This window comes from Mobula birostris, chromosome 4 (assembly GCF_030028105.1).
Source record: "Mobula birostris isolate sMobBir1 chromosome 4, sMobBir1.hap1, whole genome shotgun sequence".
NCBI classification, from domain to species: domain Eukaryota; kingdom Metazoa; phylum Chordata; class Chondrichthyes; order Myliobatiformes; family Myliobatidae; genus Mobula; species Mobula birostris.
The window spans coordinates 51,499,550-51,520,436 of NC_092373.1; the positions used below are offsets into that span (position 1 = coordinate 51,499,550).

Below are 20,887 nucleotides of genomic sequence, written 5' to 3' on the forward strand. Positions count from 1 at the left end.
TATTCACACCCAGACATTCATACAAATCTTTAAAATTGTGTTTTTAAAGTATTTATCTCAGTAACAATTAAAACTCCAGGACAGTGATGCAATATTGCATAATATGCTTCATTCTTTTAGTGATTCTGTATTCTAAGAAAATGGTTGGTGAAATGTTCAATACTTGAGCTAGCCTTTGTCACTTATAACTTTTTAAGGAAAAACGACGAAAACACAAACATGCTAAAGACTCAAATTTTGAAAAAAAAAGTTTAATTAACAATAGAAACCCATAGTACCTTGTTATACATTTTAGTTTTTATAAACCACATATTTCTCTGAATGCATCCACATTGTACATTTTAAAAATGTTTCAGATTTCTATAAAGATTCACTCAATCAATCAAACCTTGCTTAACTAAGAGCATTATTGTCATATTTTTTGGTCATTTACCAACACTTCTCCATTAGAATTATTTGGAAAATCAAACCCATTTGTCTTGTAATATGCAGTTATAAGTGGAATAGCCATTTCCATGAAATACTTTAATCAAAAATATACATAAATTGACAATGAAACTTTTTTGTTGTGCAGCAGGATAGATATGAACTGTAACAAGCTTCTCAAACAAATCAAATGCAAGTCAATTAACCTCCTTTAAATTATATAATACATTTACTGCAGAATTTTATTTGATTCTCCATGTGAATCTATTTAGAGAGTACCTCTTATCATAGTGGTGAATGAGGCCTCAATGGAGATTTAAATTAGTACCAGGCAGTCATTATTGTCCTATTTAACACAGGATTCTACCTTCAACCACACACCCCAAACTAGATGCATCTACTTATACAAGTTAATTTGTTCATGGACCTTTATTTCACCTGAGCCACCCTTCAGAGCTCAGTGATCATTAGGCAGCTCATTTTACGTTCAGTAATAAAGTTTGTCTCAGTGACCTTGTCTGGGGAACAAAAACAAAAATTGCAGATGTAAGTAATAAGAAATAAAACAGGAAATGGTGGTTCGACAGTATTAATGTAAAGAGAACAGATATCTGAAATGTTTACTCCATTCTTGTTCCACAGACACTGCCTGCCCTGCTACATGTTTACAGCATTGTCTAACAGTTCCTGTGAGAAAGTCAACCTTGAAGAAGTTCCCCTTTGGTCTCTGGCAGGATGAACATTTCTCCTTTTTTAAATCTTCGAGTTTTGATGAAAGTCTTAGGCTTGAAAATTTTGTTTCTCTCTACCAGACCTGTTGAGATTCTAGCTTTGTAAATTTAACACCCACCCCACAAAAAATTCTGGTCAGTAACAAATATCCATGTATTTCCACATATTAGAAATCAAACCGTTTACCTATATGATAAATGTACCACCAGGACTTGACCATATTCAAATATTAAATATGAAATGAGTCAATTTAGTCATGATATCTGTGATATAATTTGTCACATTTAGATAATTACTTTTATCTAGTTACTTCTGTAACTAAATGTAGTTTATAATTTTATTATCACAGGTAAAGTTACTATTCAGAAATGAGCAATTGTTTTGCCATCAGCAGATGTTCACAAAAGTGCTGTGTCAGTTTTACTCAATAATGATTTCACAACATCCCTATTTCTACTTCTTAAAATTTCACCACTGCATTCCAGTTTCTTATTCTGACTTACAAACTTCAGTACAATCCTCAAAATAAATTTTGGGAAATTATTTTCTTCACATGTAATTGAGAAGAAATAATCAATAACCTGAAATTATGTCTCTGGACATTGATATATGAATGTTTACTACAACTTTCAGGAAATCTTCTAGACATTCATTTGATTGAAATGATGAGGGAAACACTATCACTAATTTTATATATTAGTAACAGATAAAATAACTTTTGAGTCAGAATTTTTTAGTTGTGAATAACTTGAAAGATCACTTAACGATACTGTATTTGTTTCTTAGTGAAATGAATTGGTTGAAAAATAACAGGAATAGTACAATGCACAATAGTATTTGCAAATTGCAACTTCCAGTTTTCTCTTAGTTACTTTGTTGCTTATTTTGGGTTTTTTTGATAATTTATTCTAATCATTAGTTGCAAACTCATTACTGATTCTCTTGAAACATGAATGGTTTGTTTGTTAAATAAGAAGTCCTACCTGTAGAAAACTTGTATTTAAAAAAAATTAGCACTGGGTTGATCTAGATGTATTAAAAATTGTAATAAAAAATTATACATTCATCAACAGGGTCAAAAATGATAGGGGAGAGGTGATTATCCATGTATTCATCCCCAAGCCTTTTTGATCAATCAAAGATCTACCATCAGATTTTTGAAGAGATACCTGAAGATACCTGTCCTAAAGTAATAACAAACAAGTAAGATCAGGTTTCCTGGTTGCTCTACAGATTATCTTTAATCTAAGTGGTGTGGGGAGAAATGGTAAAAAATTCAAAAATACAGACCTCCAGTCCTACTGGGTAGGGAAAGGTAAGGATATTTACTGAGATGTACTTGAACCCATGTCTGATAAATAGTGTTAGAAGGTTGATTCGGCAAATTTTTGGGAATAATATGGGAAGTCTGCAAAATTCTTTCCTGGCCCTGCATTTATGAAAAACAATGGTGTAGTTATGTTTGAAGAGGAAGCCAAGGAATCCTGTGGCAAGACTGGGTGTGAAAAATGTCTAGTGTGTCCTCTTTATCTTGTCCCCAGATATAGGAAGAAGATATTGGAATCTAATAAATTGCTTACCCTTGCAGAAAAGAGGCTGAAGACCATAGTGCAATAACTTAGTCCTGAAATGAGCACAGACAACTTATGAATTACCATAAATTATACAATCGCAGCACATGTTCATTCCCAATTTGCATTCTGCCAATTTATAAAGTCAGATTCAGGATTTCTATGAGATTGTCCATATTATCAGAAAATTTTTGTCAAATGCAGTAATACCAATTTCCTTAAAAGCCAATTTTTCAAAATAAACAAAAACATTTATTACACGTACATTAAAATAGATATTAAACTATTGCAGAGGAAAATTGTCTTATGTTATTATTAGACAGGCAATAATACTGTAAAATTAAATTATACAGCATGAACTGCCTTTTGCTAGTTTCCTCTCTGTACTGCATTGTAATGTAGATATTCTATATTTAATTTTATTGTATTTGTTTCACATAATTATTCGTTCTCATTCTCCAATAACTTTATCAGGTTCTTTCTTTGCAACGTTATGGATATGCACTATTATTTCTGTATAGTATGTTATTGCAGGCAATAATGCCATGCATTGCATTCTGCTTACAGTATTTGCTAATTATCTCATTATAGTATTATATCAGATTTGATAACTTGCCTTTAACTTCATATTTTGTAACCTAAAATGTAGACAACAGCCTGGGACATTGCAACTATAAGCAGAAATTACATGAGATTTAGAGACCATTGAATTGTCATTTCATTCTTATAAGCATTTTGTGTGAGAACAGATATCAATATGCAAAAAGTTATTTTAAGGAAAAATATACTTTTTGAAGATAATTGTTTTAGTCATTTTCCAAACATTACATGATTACTTATTCTTCAATAATGTTTATGAGGTGCATAACTTCTTTTGGACATCAGGAAGTATTAAAAGAATCATAATTTCAGATCAGTAACTATCAATATCTCTATTTAGCTCTTAATAACAACAATCAAGATGATGATGAATGCAAAAATTATATCTCACAATGTTGCCTTGATGAGATTTTTTTAATGAGGACATTAAAAATCATTGGCAAATGTGTGAGAGGTGGTTTGCAGTTATTTTTCCACAGTTCTGTAGGAAATTGGATTGGCAGGATTGCATTTCTGTCAGTTCTTAGTTGGAGCTTTTGTGACCTTTCAATGTATTCACAACAGGTAATGTATATACTTCAACCTTAACAAATAGAAGACAACCATTACAACTATGAAATATTTTTGAACACAAATCACTACCGAAGTGTTACAGAAATACGCTGAAAATTGGACATTATTGAATAAAAAAATATCTTCTTGTTGTTTCCAACCTTGGTTGAGTATGTATTTTCTGATATATAAAAAAATTAAATACGTTGTGAATATTCATTTTCTCAACATTCATTCAATTGTCAAAATATAATGGTTCAGCTACAGCAGATATTATCACAATAGTGTACTTTTGCAGATTAATTTGAAAAAAATATAGTTTTTACCTGTTGTACTTGTTGAGTTAAAAATAAGTGGTTCCTCTGTTTTATACAAAGCATTGGCTTTACAAAAGTATGCCACTTTATGGCGTTATTCCACAGGTTGCAATGAATAATACTCTTCATACACAAGATAACATACACTTCAATCTGGAAGGCACATAATGTTCTATAACCAAAGAAAAATCTCACAAGACCTTGTCACTTCATTAATTGCCCATTTTGAGGTATTTTATAATGAAATAATTAAGCACTTATACAACATTCATTGGTTCCAATGGTCATTTTTAAAAAATGGACTGAATGAATTATTTCTAGTAATGTAGATCTCTTTATACAAAACTTTACAACCTGGAAGAAAACAGCCTTTGAAGACTGGAAATATCTAGTCATTCTATGACCTGATTTCAACATTAATATTATCTGTTGCCATTATATCATTAACCTATGACCGCAAATACTGAGTCTGACTCAGTTGGGTTGTAATAACTGCCACTTGTCAGTGAATATCACCATCATATGGTACTTTTATCATTTGAAATGGGCACCATTTTCAATTCCTGTTGTAAGTGACTGCAAGTCCTTTGGCAAATTTGGACACCACCTTTCTCAGGAATGTATCTTTGAAGAGGAAAATGTTCCTCTTTTAACCATTGCACATTTCTACAAATTGGCTTGTTTTTTTGGATTTTGAATATTCTCAAATACATCCAAACCTGCTTTTAAATAAACCTGAGCAGATCTAATGCTGTTCATCACAACAGACAGAACTGAAGATAGAGTTTGGTTTGACTGCTGAAGTCTTGAGTGGTTAAGAGCTTCTTCTAAGATAGAAAACTGATTCGATGACTCATCAAGGTGATACAAGATATTTCTGAAAGACAAACAATGTATTTTAATTATAAAATATGTAAGATTGACATTTGCTGTTAATGTCATAAGTTGAGCAATTTGTAAATTGACTCCAAAGTACAATTACTAATAGGATGGATTTTACACAAAAATAGTGATGAGCCTAATAGTTTCTGAATTTATGTTGATTGTGTTCTCTCGTTTGTGATTTGATTACTACTCTGCGAAGCCTCTTCCAGGGTTGCCTACCCTGAAGAAGTTTAAATCTTCTCTTCGACAGGAGTTCAGTGAAAGTCTCTCTCACTGCTTCCCTGCTGCTCTCCAACTCTTGACCACGTGTTTACCCAGACCCGCTACTACAGCCATGTCTGCGCTGCCAGCTTATACCACACGGTTTACAGATTCATTTTCAAGCTTCTCGATTTGGACACTTTCCTTCCCTTTCTTTATCTCACTGTCTCTATTTCTGGAGACAGCTTATCCGCCGATGTCTATTATAAACTAACGGAGTCTCACAGCTACTTGTAAAAACGCCACCCCCTTCTCTGAATTCCTCGGTCTCCATCGTATCTGCTCTCAGGTGGATGCTTTTCATTCTAGAATGAAGGAGATGTCCTCCTACCCCCACCATCAATGCTGCCCTTAACCGCATTTCTTCCATTCACGCATGTTTACGCTTACCTCATCCTTCCACCACGCTACCAGGGATAGGGATACTATTGTCCTTATCTACCATCCCACCAGCCTTCGCGCCCAGTACATAATTCTCCAAAACTTCCGCCACCTCCAACTGGATCCTATCACCAAACACATCTTCCCCTACCCCCCACCTTCTGCTTTCCACAGGGATTGCTCCTTACGCAACTCCCTTGTCGATTTGTCCCTCTCCGCTGATCTCCCTCCAGGCACTTATCCTTGCAAGCAGAACAAGTGCTTCACCTGCCCTTACACCTCCTCCCTCACTACTATTCATGACTCCAAACAGTCCTTCCAGGTGAGGCGACACTTCACCTGTGACTCTGTTGGGGTCACATACTCTGTTCGGTGCTCCCGGTGTGGCCTCTTGTATATCTTGTAAGACCCGACGTAGATTGGGAGACCGCTTTGCCAGGCATCTATGCTCTGTCCACCAGAACAAGCGGGATCTCCCAGTGGATCTCCATTTTAATTCCACTTCCCATTCCGATATGTCCATTCATGGCCTCCCCTACTGTCGTGATGAAGCCACACTTAGGTTGGAGGAACAACACCTTATATTCCGTTTGGGTAGCCTCCAACCTGATGGTATGAACATCGATTTCTCAAATTTGCAGTAATGCCTCCGCCCACCTTCACCATTTCCCATCCCCTTGTCCCGCTCTCTCGTGTTATCTCCTTGCCCACCCATCGCCTCCCTGTGGTGCTCCTCCCCCACCCCCTTTCTTCTTTCTTCCATGGCCTTCTGTCTCTTTCAATCAACTTCCTGGCTCTTTGCTTCATACCTCTCCCTCCCATTTTCACCTATTGCCCAGCGTTTCTCTCTCCCTTCCCCCCCACCTTTCAAATCTACTCCTCAGCTCTGTTTCTCCCGTCCTGCCGAAGGGTTTTGGGTCAAAATGTTGACATTACTTTTTTTCCATAGATGCTGCCTGGCCTGCTGACTCCCCGCAGCAATTTGTGTGTGTTGCTCTGAATTTATGTTATTGTTTCAACGTGTTCCCTTGGAAAGAAGGCCTTCAGAATTCAGTGTTATAGTTTTAAGTGTTTACACTAATATTCTTCTTTGAAAGAATTCTTATTTTGATTATTTGAATCTTTCAGAGGCATTTGAATGCTGTTCTCAAGGCTTCTATAACAATAGACCCATCAAACACAACGTGAGGCCTTTGAGCAGTTCAGAGTCCAATTTGTCTCACTGTCAGGTGTGAGGCATGAACACTGGTAGTCCCCTCATTCCCACTGTAACCGCTGCACCAATCGTGAGTTGGAGAGCTCCGCGAGGAGGTGGCACACAGGTCTAGGAGCGAAGCTTAAAAGGGGAAAGCTTCGCAGGAACTCGGCTATAACCGGCACACGAATCATGAGTTGGGAGTGCAGGGAAGGTTCAGGCATGAAAGGGAGACACTGCCTAGCAGAGCGGCCATCGACAGAGTGCTCTGAAGCAGAGTGGTAGGGCTTTGGCTCATTTGGGTTTCAGCGAGGTAAGTGGACTTCGATTTCTCCTTGCATTATTTTTTGGAGGAATAGAGAGCATGTCTGTAGGGCTAGTACTTTGCTCTGTGTGTCGGATGTGGGAACCCTGAGAACCTTAGATAGACAGAAACTATAAGGAGTTAGTCACCCCAAGACTGCAGGAGTTAGATAAGTGGGTGACTGTCAGGGAAGGGATGGGAAGAGCTCAGATAGTAGAGAACACCCCTGTGGCCATCTCCCTCGGTAATCATTATCTCGTTTTGGATGCAGTTGGGGGGGGGTGACCTGACAGAGGAAGACATAGTGATCAGGGCTCTGGCACTGAGCCTGGTTCCATGCTACAGAATGGAGAGAAGAAGATGAGGAATGCGGTAGTCTTAGGGGATTCCACAGTGAGGGGAACAGATAGAAGCTTCTGTCAGCCTGATAGAAATACCAGCATGGTGTGTTGCCTCCCGGGCGTCAGGGTATGGAATGTCTCAGACTGAGTGCAGAGTATTCTGAAGGGAGAGGGTGAATAGCCAGTAGTCTTGGTACATGTTGGTACCAACGACGTAGGCAGAAAAAGGAGGAAGCCCTAAAAAGAGAATTCAGGGAGTTGGGAAGGAAGCTGAAAAGCAGGACCTCCAGGGTAGTAATCTCAGGATTGCTGTCTGTACCACGTGCTAACGAGTGCAAGAATAGCATGATCAGGCATATTCATGCATGGCTGAGAGACTGGTGTAGGGGGCAGGGCTTCGGGTTCCTGGATCATTAGGGCCTCTTCTGGGGGAGGTACGATCTGTACAAAAAGGACGGGTTACACCCGAACCCAAAAGGGTCCAATATCCTAGCAGGCAGGTTTAATAGAGCTGTAGGGAGGGTTTAAACTAATTTGGCTGGGGGATGGGTACCAGAGTGATAGGATTGAGGAAGGAATAAACAGAAATAAATCAAAGATAGCGTGCAACAGAGAAGATAGAAAGCACAGGCAGGAGATGGGGCATTATTACAGCCAGTGGGATGAGTTACAGGGCAATGGAGGTGTGGTGCAGTTAAAACAGAAAGCAACAAATACTGGACTGAAAGTGTTAAATTTAAATGCACGCAGCATAAGAAATAAAATGGATGATCTTGAAATTCAGCTACAGATTGGCAAGTATGATGTTGTGGCCATCTCCAAAACCTGGCTAAAGGATGGCTGCCATTGGGAGCTGAACGTCCAAGAATATACAGTGTACTGGAAAGATAGGTTAGTAGGCAGAGGGGGTGGTGTGGCCCTGTGTATAAGATACAATATTAAATCATTAGAAAGGGGTGACACAGGATTGGAAGGTGTGGAGTTAAGAAATGGCATGGGGAAAAGGACCCTGATGGCAGTTGCAAACAGGCCTTTAAACAGCAGCCGGGATGTGGAGCACAAATTACAGCAGGAGGTAGAAAAGGCATGTCAGAAGGGCAATATCATGATAATAGTTGGGGATTTTAACATGAAAGTGGATTGGGAAAACCAGGCCAGTATTGGACCTCAAGAGAGAGAATTTGTAGAATGTCTAAGGGATGGCTTTTTAGAACAGCTTGTTGTTGAGCCCACCAGGAGATCGGCTGTGCTGGATTGGGTGTTGTGCAATGATCCGGAGGTGATAAGAGAGCTTAAGGTTAAGGAACCCTTAGGGAACAGTGATCACAATATGATCCAGTTCACTTTGAAATTTGAGAAGGAGAAATTAAATTCCAATTTGTCGATATTTCAGTGGAATAAAGGAAATTACAATGGTATGAGAGGGGAACTGTCACAAGGTGGGCACTGAGAATGGACCCAAATGCAAGACACAGACACTGAAGTACAGTTCCAGCTCTGCATCGGGGTTGCTCCGAGTCGCCGTTACGGCCAGCAACCTCGGCTGGCTACGGAAACAGCCAGATCCCCACCTAGCTTGGAGTGGCTGACGGCCACTCAGCTGGCCCGGGAAACAGCCGAACCCATACTGCAAAGACAGCTCCGACTACGAACAGCAAGGCTCCATGAAGTGGTGGTTCTCCAACACGGCCTAAAGATGGCAAGTGGCCGCTTTAGCCTTCAACTGGCAGGTTGCCCCCAGGAGATTTTGACAAGACAATCCAGCCTCCCACACTCGACCCCAAGGCTACTTATATTCCAAGCCCCGAGATGGTAAATAGGTGCCTATGATTAACCCAACCAAAACAAGGGACAGCTGGAAGACCCGGAGTCCTGATTCCATGGACCGGACTGTGAACCAGAAAGTGGACTTTATGGACCGGACCATAACAGGAACTGGCCAAGGTTGACTGGAAAGAGACTAGCAGGAAGGACAGCAGAGCTGCAACGGCTGGAGTTTCTGTGAAAAATGAGGGGACTGCAAGACAGGTATATTCCAAATAAGAAGTTGTTTTAGAATGGAAGAAAGACACTACCGTGGCTGACAAGTGAAGTCAGAGCCAAAGTAAAAGCAAAAGAGAAGGCATACAAGGAAGTCATAGCTAGTTGGAAGATAGGGGGTTGGGAAGCTTTTAAAAATTTTCAGAAGGTAACTAAGAAAGTCATTAGGATGGAAAAGATGAATTATGATGGAAGCTGGCAACTAATATCAAAGAAGATACTAAAATCTTTTTTAAGTGTATAAAGGGATTTGGCTAGTGTATTTAGGATTTTTAAGTGTATAAAGGGTGAGTTGAGGGTAGATATAGGACCAGTAGAAAATGATGCTGGAGGTATTTTAATGAGAGACACAGCGATGGCAGAGGAACTGAATGCGTATTTTACACCCGACTTCACAATGGAAGACATCTGCAATATACCCGACATTCAAGGGTGTCAGGGAAGTAAAGCACGGTGGGATGCAAAAGTTTGGGCACCCCGGTCAAAATTTCTGATACTGCGAATCGCTAAGCGAGTAAAAGACCAACTGATTTCCAAAAAGCATAAAGTTAAAGATGACACATTTCTTTAAAATTTTAAGCAAGAAAACTTTTTTATTTCCATCTTTTACAGTTTCAAAATAACAAAAAAGGAAAAGGGCCTGAAGCAAAAGTTTGGGTACCCTGCATGGCAGTACTTAGTAACACCCCCTTTGGCAAGTATCACAGTTTGTAAACACCTTTTGTAGCCAGCTAAGAGTCTTTCAATTCCTGTTTGGGGGATTTTCGCCCATTCTTCCTTGCAAAAGGCTTCTAGTTCTGTGAGATTCTTGGGCCACCTTGCATGCACTGCTCTTTTGAGGTCTATCCACAGATTCTTCATGATGTTTACGTCAGGGGACTGTGAGGGCCATGGCAAAACCTTCAACTTGCGCTTCTTGAGGTAGTCCATTGTGGATTTTGAGGTGTGTTTAGGTTCATTATCCTGTTGTAGAAGCCATCCTCTTTTCATCTTCGGCTTTTTTACAGATGGTGTGATGTTTGCTTCCAGAATTTGCTGGTATTTAATTGAATTCATTCTTCCATCTACCAGCTTATATTCCCCATGCCACCGGCTGCAACACAAGCCCAAAGCATGATTGATCCAACCCCATGCTTAACAGTTGGAGAGGTGCTCTTTTCATGAAATTCTGAACCCTTTTTTTCTCCAAACATGCAGCCATAAAGTTCTATTTGAAAAGGTTCAAAGGAACACCTAAACAAGCCTGATGCATTTTGGAAACAATTCCTGTGGACTGATCAAGTTAAAATAGAACTTTTCTTTTTTTGTTATTTTGAAACTGTAAAAGATGGATGTAAAAAAGTTTTCTTGCTTAAAATATTAAAGAAACGTGTCATCTTTAACTTTATGCCTTTTGGAAATCAGTTCATCTTTTACTCGCTTAGCGATTCACAGTAACAGAAATTCTGACTGGGGTGCCCAAACTTTTGCAAGCCACTGTATGTGCAGTGAAAATTATGACTGAGAAGGTACACAGGAAGCTTAATGGTCTGAGGGCGGATAAATCTCCTGGACCTGATGGAATGCTCCCTCGGGTTCTTAAGGAAGTAGCTGGAGAGATTGCAGAGGCATTAACAATGATCTTTCAAGAATCGATAGATTCTGGCATTGTACCAGATGACTCGAAAATTGCAAATGTTACTCTGCTATTTAAGACGGGTGGGTGGCAGCAGAAAGGAAACTATAGACCTACTAGCCTGACATCAATGGTTGGGAAGTTGTTGGAATCGATTGTTAGGGATGAGATTACAAGTACCTGGAGGCACATGACAGTATAGGCCAAAGCCAGCATGCTTTCCTGAAAGGAAAAGCCTGCCTAACTAATCTACTGAAATTTTTTGAGGAAATTACAAGCAGTGTAGACAATGGAGATGCAGTAAATGTGGTGTTGTTGGATTTTCAGAAGGCCTTTGATAAGGTACCGCACACGAGGCTGCTTAGCAAGATAAGATCCCATGGAATTACATGGGAGTTACTAGCATTGGTGGAGCATTGGCTGATTAGGAGAAAAAAGAGTGGGAATAAAGGTATCCTATTCTGGCTGGCTGCTGGTTACCAGTGGAGTACCACGGGGGTCAGTGTTGAGACTGTTGCTTTTCATGATGTATGTCAATGAATTGGACTATGGGATTAATGGATTTGTGGCTAAATTTGCCAATGATACAAAGATAGGTGGGGAGCAGGTAGTGTTGAGGAAACAGAGAGCCTACAGAGAGACTTAGATAGTTCAGGGGAATGGGCAAAGAAGTGGCAAATGAAATCCAATGTTGTCAAGTGTATGGTCATGCACTTTGGTGGAAGACATAAACAGGCAGACTACTATTTAGATGGGGAGAGAATTCAAAATGTAGAGATGCAAAGGGACTTGGGAGACCTTGTGCAGGATACCCTAAAGATTAACCTCCAGGTTGAGTTGGTGTTGAAGAAGTTGAATGCAATGTTGGCGTTCATGTCTAGAGGTATAGACTATAAGAGCAGGGATGTGATGTTGAGGCTCTATAAGGCACTCATGAGACCACAATTGGAGTATTGTGTGCAGTTTTGGGCTTCTTATTTTAGAAAGGATATACTGACATTGGAGAGGGTTCAGAGAAGATTCACAAGAATGATTCCAGGTATTAAAATGTTACCGTATGAGGAACGTCTGGCAGCTCTTGGGCTGTATTCTCTGGAGTTTAGGAGAATGAGGGGGTATCTCATAGAAACAATCTGAATGTTAAAAGGCCTGGACAGATTAGATATGGCTAAGGTGGGGGAGTCCAGGACAAGAGAGCACAACTTCAGGATTGAAGGACGTCCATTTAGAACAGAGATGAGGAGAAATTAGAGGGTGGTAAGTCTGTGGAATTTGTTGCCACAAGTGGCTGTGGAGGCCAAATCACTGGGTGTATTTAAGGCAGAGATAGATAGATTATTGATTAGCCAGTGCATCAAAGGGTATGGGGAGAAGGCAGGGGAGTGGCGATGACTGGAAGAACTGGATCAGCCCGTGATTGAGTGGTGGAGCAGACTCGATGGGCCAAATGGTCTACTTCTGCTCCTATATCTTATGGTCTTACAGTCTTTATTCAGCTCACCAATACTGAAAAAAAGTATGAGTGACTGAGTATCATGGTGGCAAGTTGAAATTAGAATTAAAATTGGAATTGGTTTACTACTGTAATGAGCACAATATATAATGCAAACTTTTTTTTGCAAATTCAGAATGCTGGAAAAACTCAGCAAGCTAGACTGAACCTATGAAAGGGAAAAATAGTCAATGTTACAGGCCAAAATCCTTCATTACGTCTCAAGGGTCTTGGCCTGAATTTCTTGTGTTTTTTCTTGCATACTGTTCATACAGATCAGAGGATTACACAGTACATTGAGATAGAACAAGGTAATACAATAACAATGCAGAATAAAGTGTAACAATTATAGAGAACGTGCAGTACACAATAAGCTGCAAGATCATATTGAGGTAGATTGTGAGGTCAAGAGTCCAATTTATCACACTAAGGAACTATTTAATAGTCTTGCAACAGCAGGGTAGAAACTGTCCTTAAACCTCATGGTACGTGCTTTCAGGCTTTTGTATCTTCTGCCTGATGGAAGAGGGCTGAAGAGTGAATGTGATGTTTTGAATATCACAGTTGTTTGCTAAGATCCTTAGCAGTTTATTTCATTCTTTTATGTTTGTCAATTCTGGGAACTGCAGGGTGTTTTTACAAAGTAATTTGAACACTGCATAACTATATGATAAGATTTTGACTACTTAAAGTAACCCTTTTTATTGCTAAACAGAAGTCAAGTTTCCTAATGTCATTCCACATTATCAGAGCTACTTGGAAGAAAATAGAAATTATTGCGCTTGGGTCATGAGAATTGTTGTTGAATACGCATTCTTATTACAATAAACATGGTATTTCACTTCCTTTAACAATTATGGAAATAAATGATTAACTTTTTAGTTTTAAACAATAGCTATTAATAGTACTGGGAAATACATAACAAAGAAATTTCCTAAGGCTTGTTCTATCCATTGTTGTCAATAGAATCTTAGATGGCAACAAAGAGGCACCCAGGAGTGAGACAGATTAGCTGGTTGAGTGATGTCACAACACTAGATTTACATTCAACATCAGCAAAGACAAGGAATTGAGTGATTGAGTGTGGACTTCAGGAAGAGGAAGTTGGGAGAACACATACCAGTCCTCATTGAGGGGTCAGCAGTGGAAGGAGTGAGCAGCTTCAAATTTCTGGGCATTAACATCACAGAGGATCAATCCTGAGTCCAACATACTGATGCAATCTCTAAGAAGGTACACTAGTGGCTATAATTCATCAGGAGTTTCCAGAGAGTTGGTCTGTCACCAAAGGCACCAGCAGATTTCTAGATGTACCAAGGAGAGCATTCTGAGTGGTTGCATCACTACCTGGCATGGACGCTCCAATGCATAAGACGATAACATAAGACATAGGAGCAGAATTAAGCTATTTGGCCTATCAAGTCTGCTCCGCCATTACTTCATGGCTGATCCAAGTTTCCTCTCAGCCCCAATCTCCTGCCTTCTTCCCATATCCTTTCATACCCTGACCAATCAAGAATCTATCAAGAACTGCCTTAAATACACATAAAGACTTGGGCTCCACAACTGCCTGTGGCAAAGAATCCCACAGATTCACCACTCTCTGCCTAAGGAAATTCCTCCTCACCTCCATTCTAAAAAGACACCCCTCTATTCTGAGGCTGTGTCCTCTGGTCTTAGACACTCCCACTACAGGAAACATCCTCTCCACGTCCACTCTATCAAGGCCTTTCACCATTCGATAGTTTTCAGTGAGGTTACCCCTCATTCATGGATGCATGGGATCCAAAAAAACACTGTAGAGTTGTAGAGTCAGCCAGCCTCATCAAGGGTACCACCCTCCCCACCACTGAGGATACTTTCAGAAGGCGGTGCCTCAGGAAGGTAGCATCCATTTTTAAGGACTCTCACCATCCAGGGCATGGCCTCTTCTCATCAGGGAGCAGATACAGGAGCCTAAAGATGTATACTTAACATTTTGGGAACAAATTCTTCCCCTCCAGCATCAGAGTTATGAATGGTCTATGAAGTCATGAACACTTTACTAATCCCTTTTTGCATTATTTATTTTTTGTTGCAACTTATAGTAATTTTTTAATGTTTTGTACAGCTGCCAAAAACAACAAATTTCATGACATACTGTAGGTCAGCAGTAATAATCCTGATTCTGATTCTAATTCCGACACTCCTAGTAATAATTGTCCTTCTTACTTCCAGATGTTTTAAATTCTATTGTCATGTAACTTATAGAGGAAATTCATGAATGGAGGCCATAGGTGAGTGCACTATGAGAGTCTGCAGTACTTTCAGTCACAGCAGTTCCAGCGGAAGAATTCCTGATTCCTGCCTCGCTAGTTCCAGAATGGCACATGCTAATGTTAATGAGGTAGCAAAAGCAAACAAATACATTATTAATCGGACGTTGATGAAATTAGAACATAAATTATTTTAATGAAATTTTCACAGTGACAGACTACTGAATTTTGAATTTGATTAATAAATCTACATTTCTAAATGAGATAGAGTGGCATGTTACATGTGACTGATCAGACTTGCCATACCAGTCAACAAATGGATGGAAAACCAACATAAAAAATAGATCTTTATGAATCATTCACAAGCAGGTACAACCATACATTATTGATGGAAATGCTGGCTTCATTGTCAAGTATTCCCTTTACTATGCCTCTCATTTGTTTTTGTTACTGTTATAACATGTAGCTATGGAAATCTTTACATACTTTAACCCTTTCAGTACCCATTTCCTTTGTGTTGAATTATAACTGTTCTGGTAGCAACAAAGAGAACAGCCAGGAGAAGATGGCAAATATCATTATGCAAGGATCAGAGATCTGGCTGCAGGTGGGAAAAGGGAATGACAGACAGGTGTAATAGAAGCATAGGCAACTTAGTGTGGCACAGCAAAACACATCCGACTATTTGCTCCACAGGAAAATGTTGAAAATTAATTACTTTCCATTCTTCCTTTCGGTTATGGCCTGAGCAAATAAAACTTGTCAATCCAGCTCTATTTGCAGGATACCATGACACCCGATCGGTCAATCTAAAGTAGAGCTCACATCTCTTCTGCCATTGTCCTAATCTGTTGTTTGAAAGAGTGAGTTAATATTGGGTACAGCACCAGGGAAATAGTATGAGAGAAGATCAGTTACCTTTATTTCTGCCCCTCCACTCAATCTAATTTCCATCAAATAGAAGTTAAAATCAGGGCCCTTGATACAGCTCTTCTCTCCACAGATGCTACCTTTTGAGTTAAATACACCTTTGCATCTTCTGTTTGCAGTTCAATAAAGTAGCACACACATTTTTTATTCTACTTCTCTGAGATACAGGAATCATTAACAAGGCTAGGATTTATCACCCATTCCTAACTGTCCTTCATAAGGTGGAAGTGAGTCACCATCTTGAGATGCTGAAGTTCTTCTGATGAAAGAACTTCCAGAATGCTGATGGATAGAACCAGCATCAGTAAAGGAATAATGATATACCTGGCAGGAAATTGTATGTCTTGGAGGTTCTCTGCAGATATTGGCATTCCTACACATATTTTATTGTTAGAGTTTATGGGTTGAAAACAGCTTGATGAGTTGCAGTAGGGTATTTTGTAGCTTCTATACACTAATGAAAGTGCTGGAGATGAGCAAATGTTCAGGATGTGTGAATGGGAACATACATCCCCCAGCATTTTATTCTATTCTATGATGTATTTATTTATTCCTTAAGTGACACATGATTCCAAGAGCAAAACCCTACAATACGATGACGAGTTTGTTCAGAGATACTGAAGTCTCAAAAAATTACCTCAGTAAACAACATGCCACTCCATCAATCATGATGGAACAAAACAGATAGATAAACATACAGAATTATAGCAGCACTGAGAAACAATAAACAAGAAAACAACTGATAAGTTGTTGAGAATCCCATAAACAGAAGTGGTGAAAGTATTCTGCTTAATGCATTTCAGATTTGTGAGATTAATGGGAGAACAGACCTAAAAAGCAGTGCAGACATGAAAATCATTTTAGACATGATTTGTCTGTTCTGTATATTTTCAGTGGACTGTGATCACACATACACTAACTTCTTAACTCAGGTTCTATTTCCCAGATGCTACAGAATTTTCCCAGTATTTCAGTTTTTTGAAAAAAATTTCAGCTTTCCAAGAACAGTATATTTTGGTTTTCATACACTTACTTACTCTTTGATCATTTTCGCACACAGGATATTGAGGGGAACACTTGCAAATGAAATTTAAATCCATCAATTATGAAATGATGCATTTAGGGATGTCAAATTGGGACAGAACATATACAACAGATGAATCTTGCTAAAGAGTATAGGTGAACAGAGGGACTTTAAGGTCCAAGCTTAATAATCCTCTGAAAGCGGTAACACAGATAGTTAAGGTGGTGAGGAAAACATACCGCATATTTATTTTCATAGGTTTGGTACATAGAATATAAAGGTTGAAATGACATGTTGCAACTTTTCAAAACACTTGTTAGACCACATTTGGAGTGTTGTGACTGTTCTGGTCACCACACAATAGCAAGGCTGTGGTTGTACTTGAGACAGTGCAGCGGATATTCATCTGTATGTTACTTGGATTGAATTTATGGGGAGATATTGGAAACACAAGAAAGTCTATTGATGCTGGAAATCCAAAGCAACACACACAACATGCTGGGTGAACTCAGCAGGTTAGGTAGTATCTACGGAAATGAATAGATGGTCAACGTTTTGGGCCGAGACCCTTCTTCAGGCCTGAGAAGGAAGAGGGGAGATGCCAGAATAAAAAGGTGAGGGGAGGAGAAAGAAGCTAGTTGAAAGGTGATAGGTGAAGCTAGGTGGGTGAGAAAGTTCAAGGGCTGGAGAAGAAAGAATCTGATTGGGGAGGAGTGTAGACCATAGGAGAAAGGAAAGGAGGATGGGATCTCCAGGGAAGTAATAGGCACGTGAGAAGAAGTAAAGAGTATGGAAGAAAGAAAGGGGGGTGGTGAATTTGTTCACCAGAAGGAGAAATCGATATTTATGCCATCAGGTTAGATGGTACCCAGACAGAATATAAGCTGTTGCTCCTCCACCTTGAGGGTGGATTCACCTTGGTACAAGAGGAGGCCTTGGACCAACACACTGGAAAAGGAATGGAAGTTAAAATGTTTGGTCACCAGGAAGTCCTACTTGTGGTGGATGATGCAGAGGCGCTTGACAAAGCGTTCCTCCAATTTATGATAGGTCTCACCAACGTAGAGGGAAGATGGGGTGGGCACAGATGTTTTCCTTTGAGGGACAAAGGGTGAGAGGTGACCTGAAAGAAGGTAATGAGGTTATAAGAGGTAAAGGAAAGTGAGATAGTTAGAATATTTTTCCATGGTAAGAGTATGGTAAGAGTAAGCAAGATGGCATAGTTTAAAGAGAGAAGAAGTAGTTTTGAGAGGTAAGTATTTTTACATAGAGAATGGTTGGCATCTACAACTTGCTGCCAGAGGAGACAGTGAAGTTGGATAATTACTATGTTTAAGAAACTCTTGGACATTCACTTAAATAGAGGAGGCAAAGGAGGATATGGATTTAGAGTAGCAAATGGATTTGGATATATTGGAAAATGGTCACCATGGACATGATGGGCCCAATGGTCTGTTTCTAGGTTGTACAACACTATGACTCAATGCAATTTGTCTAAAGAAATCAAGATTATTTAGCTATAATCAGTGAGCTCTCAACCCTGAAAATAGAGATGTCTAAAGGGAAAGGATATTTTAATCCAAATTAAAGGCATTTGAAATCATGAATGCACCTTTATTGTCTGAAGGTCACCAGTTGTAAATTATACTTAAATCTTCCTGTTTACAGATGAAGAACTGCTTTATTTTTCATGCCTGACTGAACAGATCTGGTTTATGCAAATCAATACTGACTCTGGCATTGTGAAGAAAAATATCCCGAAGCTTTTTGTTTCTCACCCAACAAATGACTTCACCTCTGCGACTGGAACTGAATACATTTGAAAGGTTTTTTGCATACGTACCTTTGTAGTGATACCAAGATTGATTCAAAAACCTATTTTTTCTGACCTACAATCTATTTTTGTTTTTAAATATGATAATAAATTTGTAGCATGCATGAAAAATCAATTTTCCAGAAAGTAGGGCTATTCATCAAAAGAAGGTATTGATTTACAGAAAATGTTACGTTTTTTTGCCAAACCCACTAAAGAGAAGCTGTAATCAACGCTATTTACAGCCTTATTTCACATCCCACAATGGAGCTTAACGACTTATTGACTTGGTTGTATATTTCTATTACTCTAAAGACCTTAACAGTGTGACATTTTTGAGAAAGAAAGAAATTGAACACATATGGTGATTTGTCATGTTTTTTGGGATGTTGTGAAATGCTTGACATACAATGAAATACCATTATAAACTGTACATGAATATACCAATCATTTTACACATAAGTAGATCCTCCAAAAGAGCAGTAAGATCAAAAGTTATTTTGTCTCTTTCTGTTTGTTTTAGCTGAAGAATGTCAGTGTTGCGCAGTAGACAATGAGAAATTGTTCTTTTTTAAGTATCACACAAGGACACATGACATTTATCTGAATACAGAAGTGGAAAGACAGGAACTTAGTTTAACATCAACATCACACCAGCGTGTCAATCTAGTTTCATGTCTAATGCCCCAGAAACAACAATACCATGATCACCTGCTTTGGGGTGTGACACTAGTTATTATTTTACAAAGAGCACTTAGACCTGTGCTGAGAAATACTCACAAAGTTAGGAGGAGTCTAGGGCTAAATAACTATTGACATGGCTTAGTACAGAATTGTAATGCTTTACAGATCATCATCATGGGTATTTTTTATATTGCTGCCGATTTAAGGCATTTCTCCGAAATCCAAGTACCGGTAAGAGGTTTTTAAGACAACTAAACATAACTATCAGATAGGGTAAGTAAAATGGATCATCTGACGGATGCATCAAATGAACAATTAGTATAACACTGGAAAAGGATATAATATATGTAAGAAGTCAGAAACAATAGTTTTTTGGTATGAACAATATAGGGGCGATTTCTAGATGTGTACAGTAGGCCACCAAACAGGAGTAAGAAGTGGCATAAATTGTGGAAAAGCAATAGCCCATGGGACAACAGCCCATTGAACACAACAGCACAAAAGCAGTCCTCTGGCCCAGAATGACTGAGCCAGCTATGCTGTTTATCCAAATTAATCTCATCTGCCTGCACATAGTCGATATCCTTCCATTCTCAGTTTGGTCACATGTCTGTCTAAATGCCTCTTAAACATTGCTATTGTGCTTGCTTCCACCATTTCCCTGATAACACATTCCAGGAACCTTCCACTCTTGCCTTATAAATCTGCTAGGAAAATTACACTCGCTATCTATCCCATCTTTAGCATTCATAATTTTATAAACTTCTGTTGGGTCACCCTTCAGGCTCTGACGCTCCAGAGAAAATAATCCAAGTTTGTCCAACCTCTCCTTATATGTAGCTGATACTCTCTATTCCAAGTAACACCCTGCTGAACCTCTTCTTTATTTTCTCCAAAGCCTCCACATCCTTCCTGCAATGCAGTGACCAGATCACACACATACTCCAAATGAGACGAAACCAAAACTTTATACTGCTGTTGCTTGATTTCAATATACTCAACACCCTGATGCTTTCATTACCACCCTCTTGACTTGTGTTTCCACTTTAGGGGAAGTATGGACTTTCATGCCAAGATCACTCTGTACCTCAGAGCTCCTCAGATCCCTGACATTTGCTGTCTATTTTCTCTTTACATTTGACCTCCCAAATTACAACACGTAACCTTGTCTAGATTAAACTTCAAACGCCATTTTTTCTGCTCGTAGTTCCAACTGATCAATATTTTACTATATCCTTTACAACTTACCTCACCATCCACAACTCTGCCAGCATCTGTTCACCTGCAAACTTACTGACCGACACACCTACATTTTTGTCCAAGGCATGATAGCGATTCCAGCACTGATCGTTGCAAAAGCCTACTGTTCATCGTCCTCCAGTCAGAATACCACCCACTTCACTACTATCCTCTTTGTTTTGTGGCCAAGCAAATTTTGAATTCAATTTACTAAGTTTCTGTGCATTCCA

General features: G+C 39.2%; 1 protein-coding gene across 10 annotated transcripts in view; it reads right to left on the reverse strand.

Moving 5' to 3' along the window:
* Window positions 1-274: 274 nt before the first annotated feature.
* The window catches only part of LOC140196330 (inactive N-acetylated-alpha-linked acidic dipeptidase-like protein 2), a 993,804-nt gene continuing 973,191 nt past the window's right edge, over window positions 275-20,887 (reverse strand). For all 10 annotated transcript variants that reach the window (XM_072255337.1, XM_072255335.1, XM_072255333.1 and 7 more), the window contains one exon: window positions 275-5,075. In XM_072255337.1, coding sequence (XP_072111438.1) covers window positions 4,865-5,075 — 211 coding nt within the window. In that variant the 3' untranslated portion in view covers window positions 275-4,864. The remainder of the gene's footprint in view (window positions 5,076-20,887) is intronic.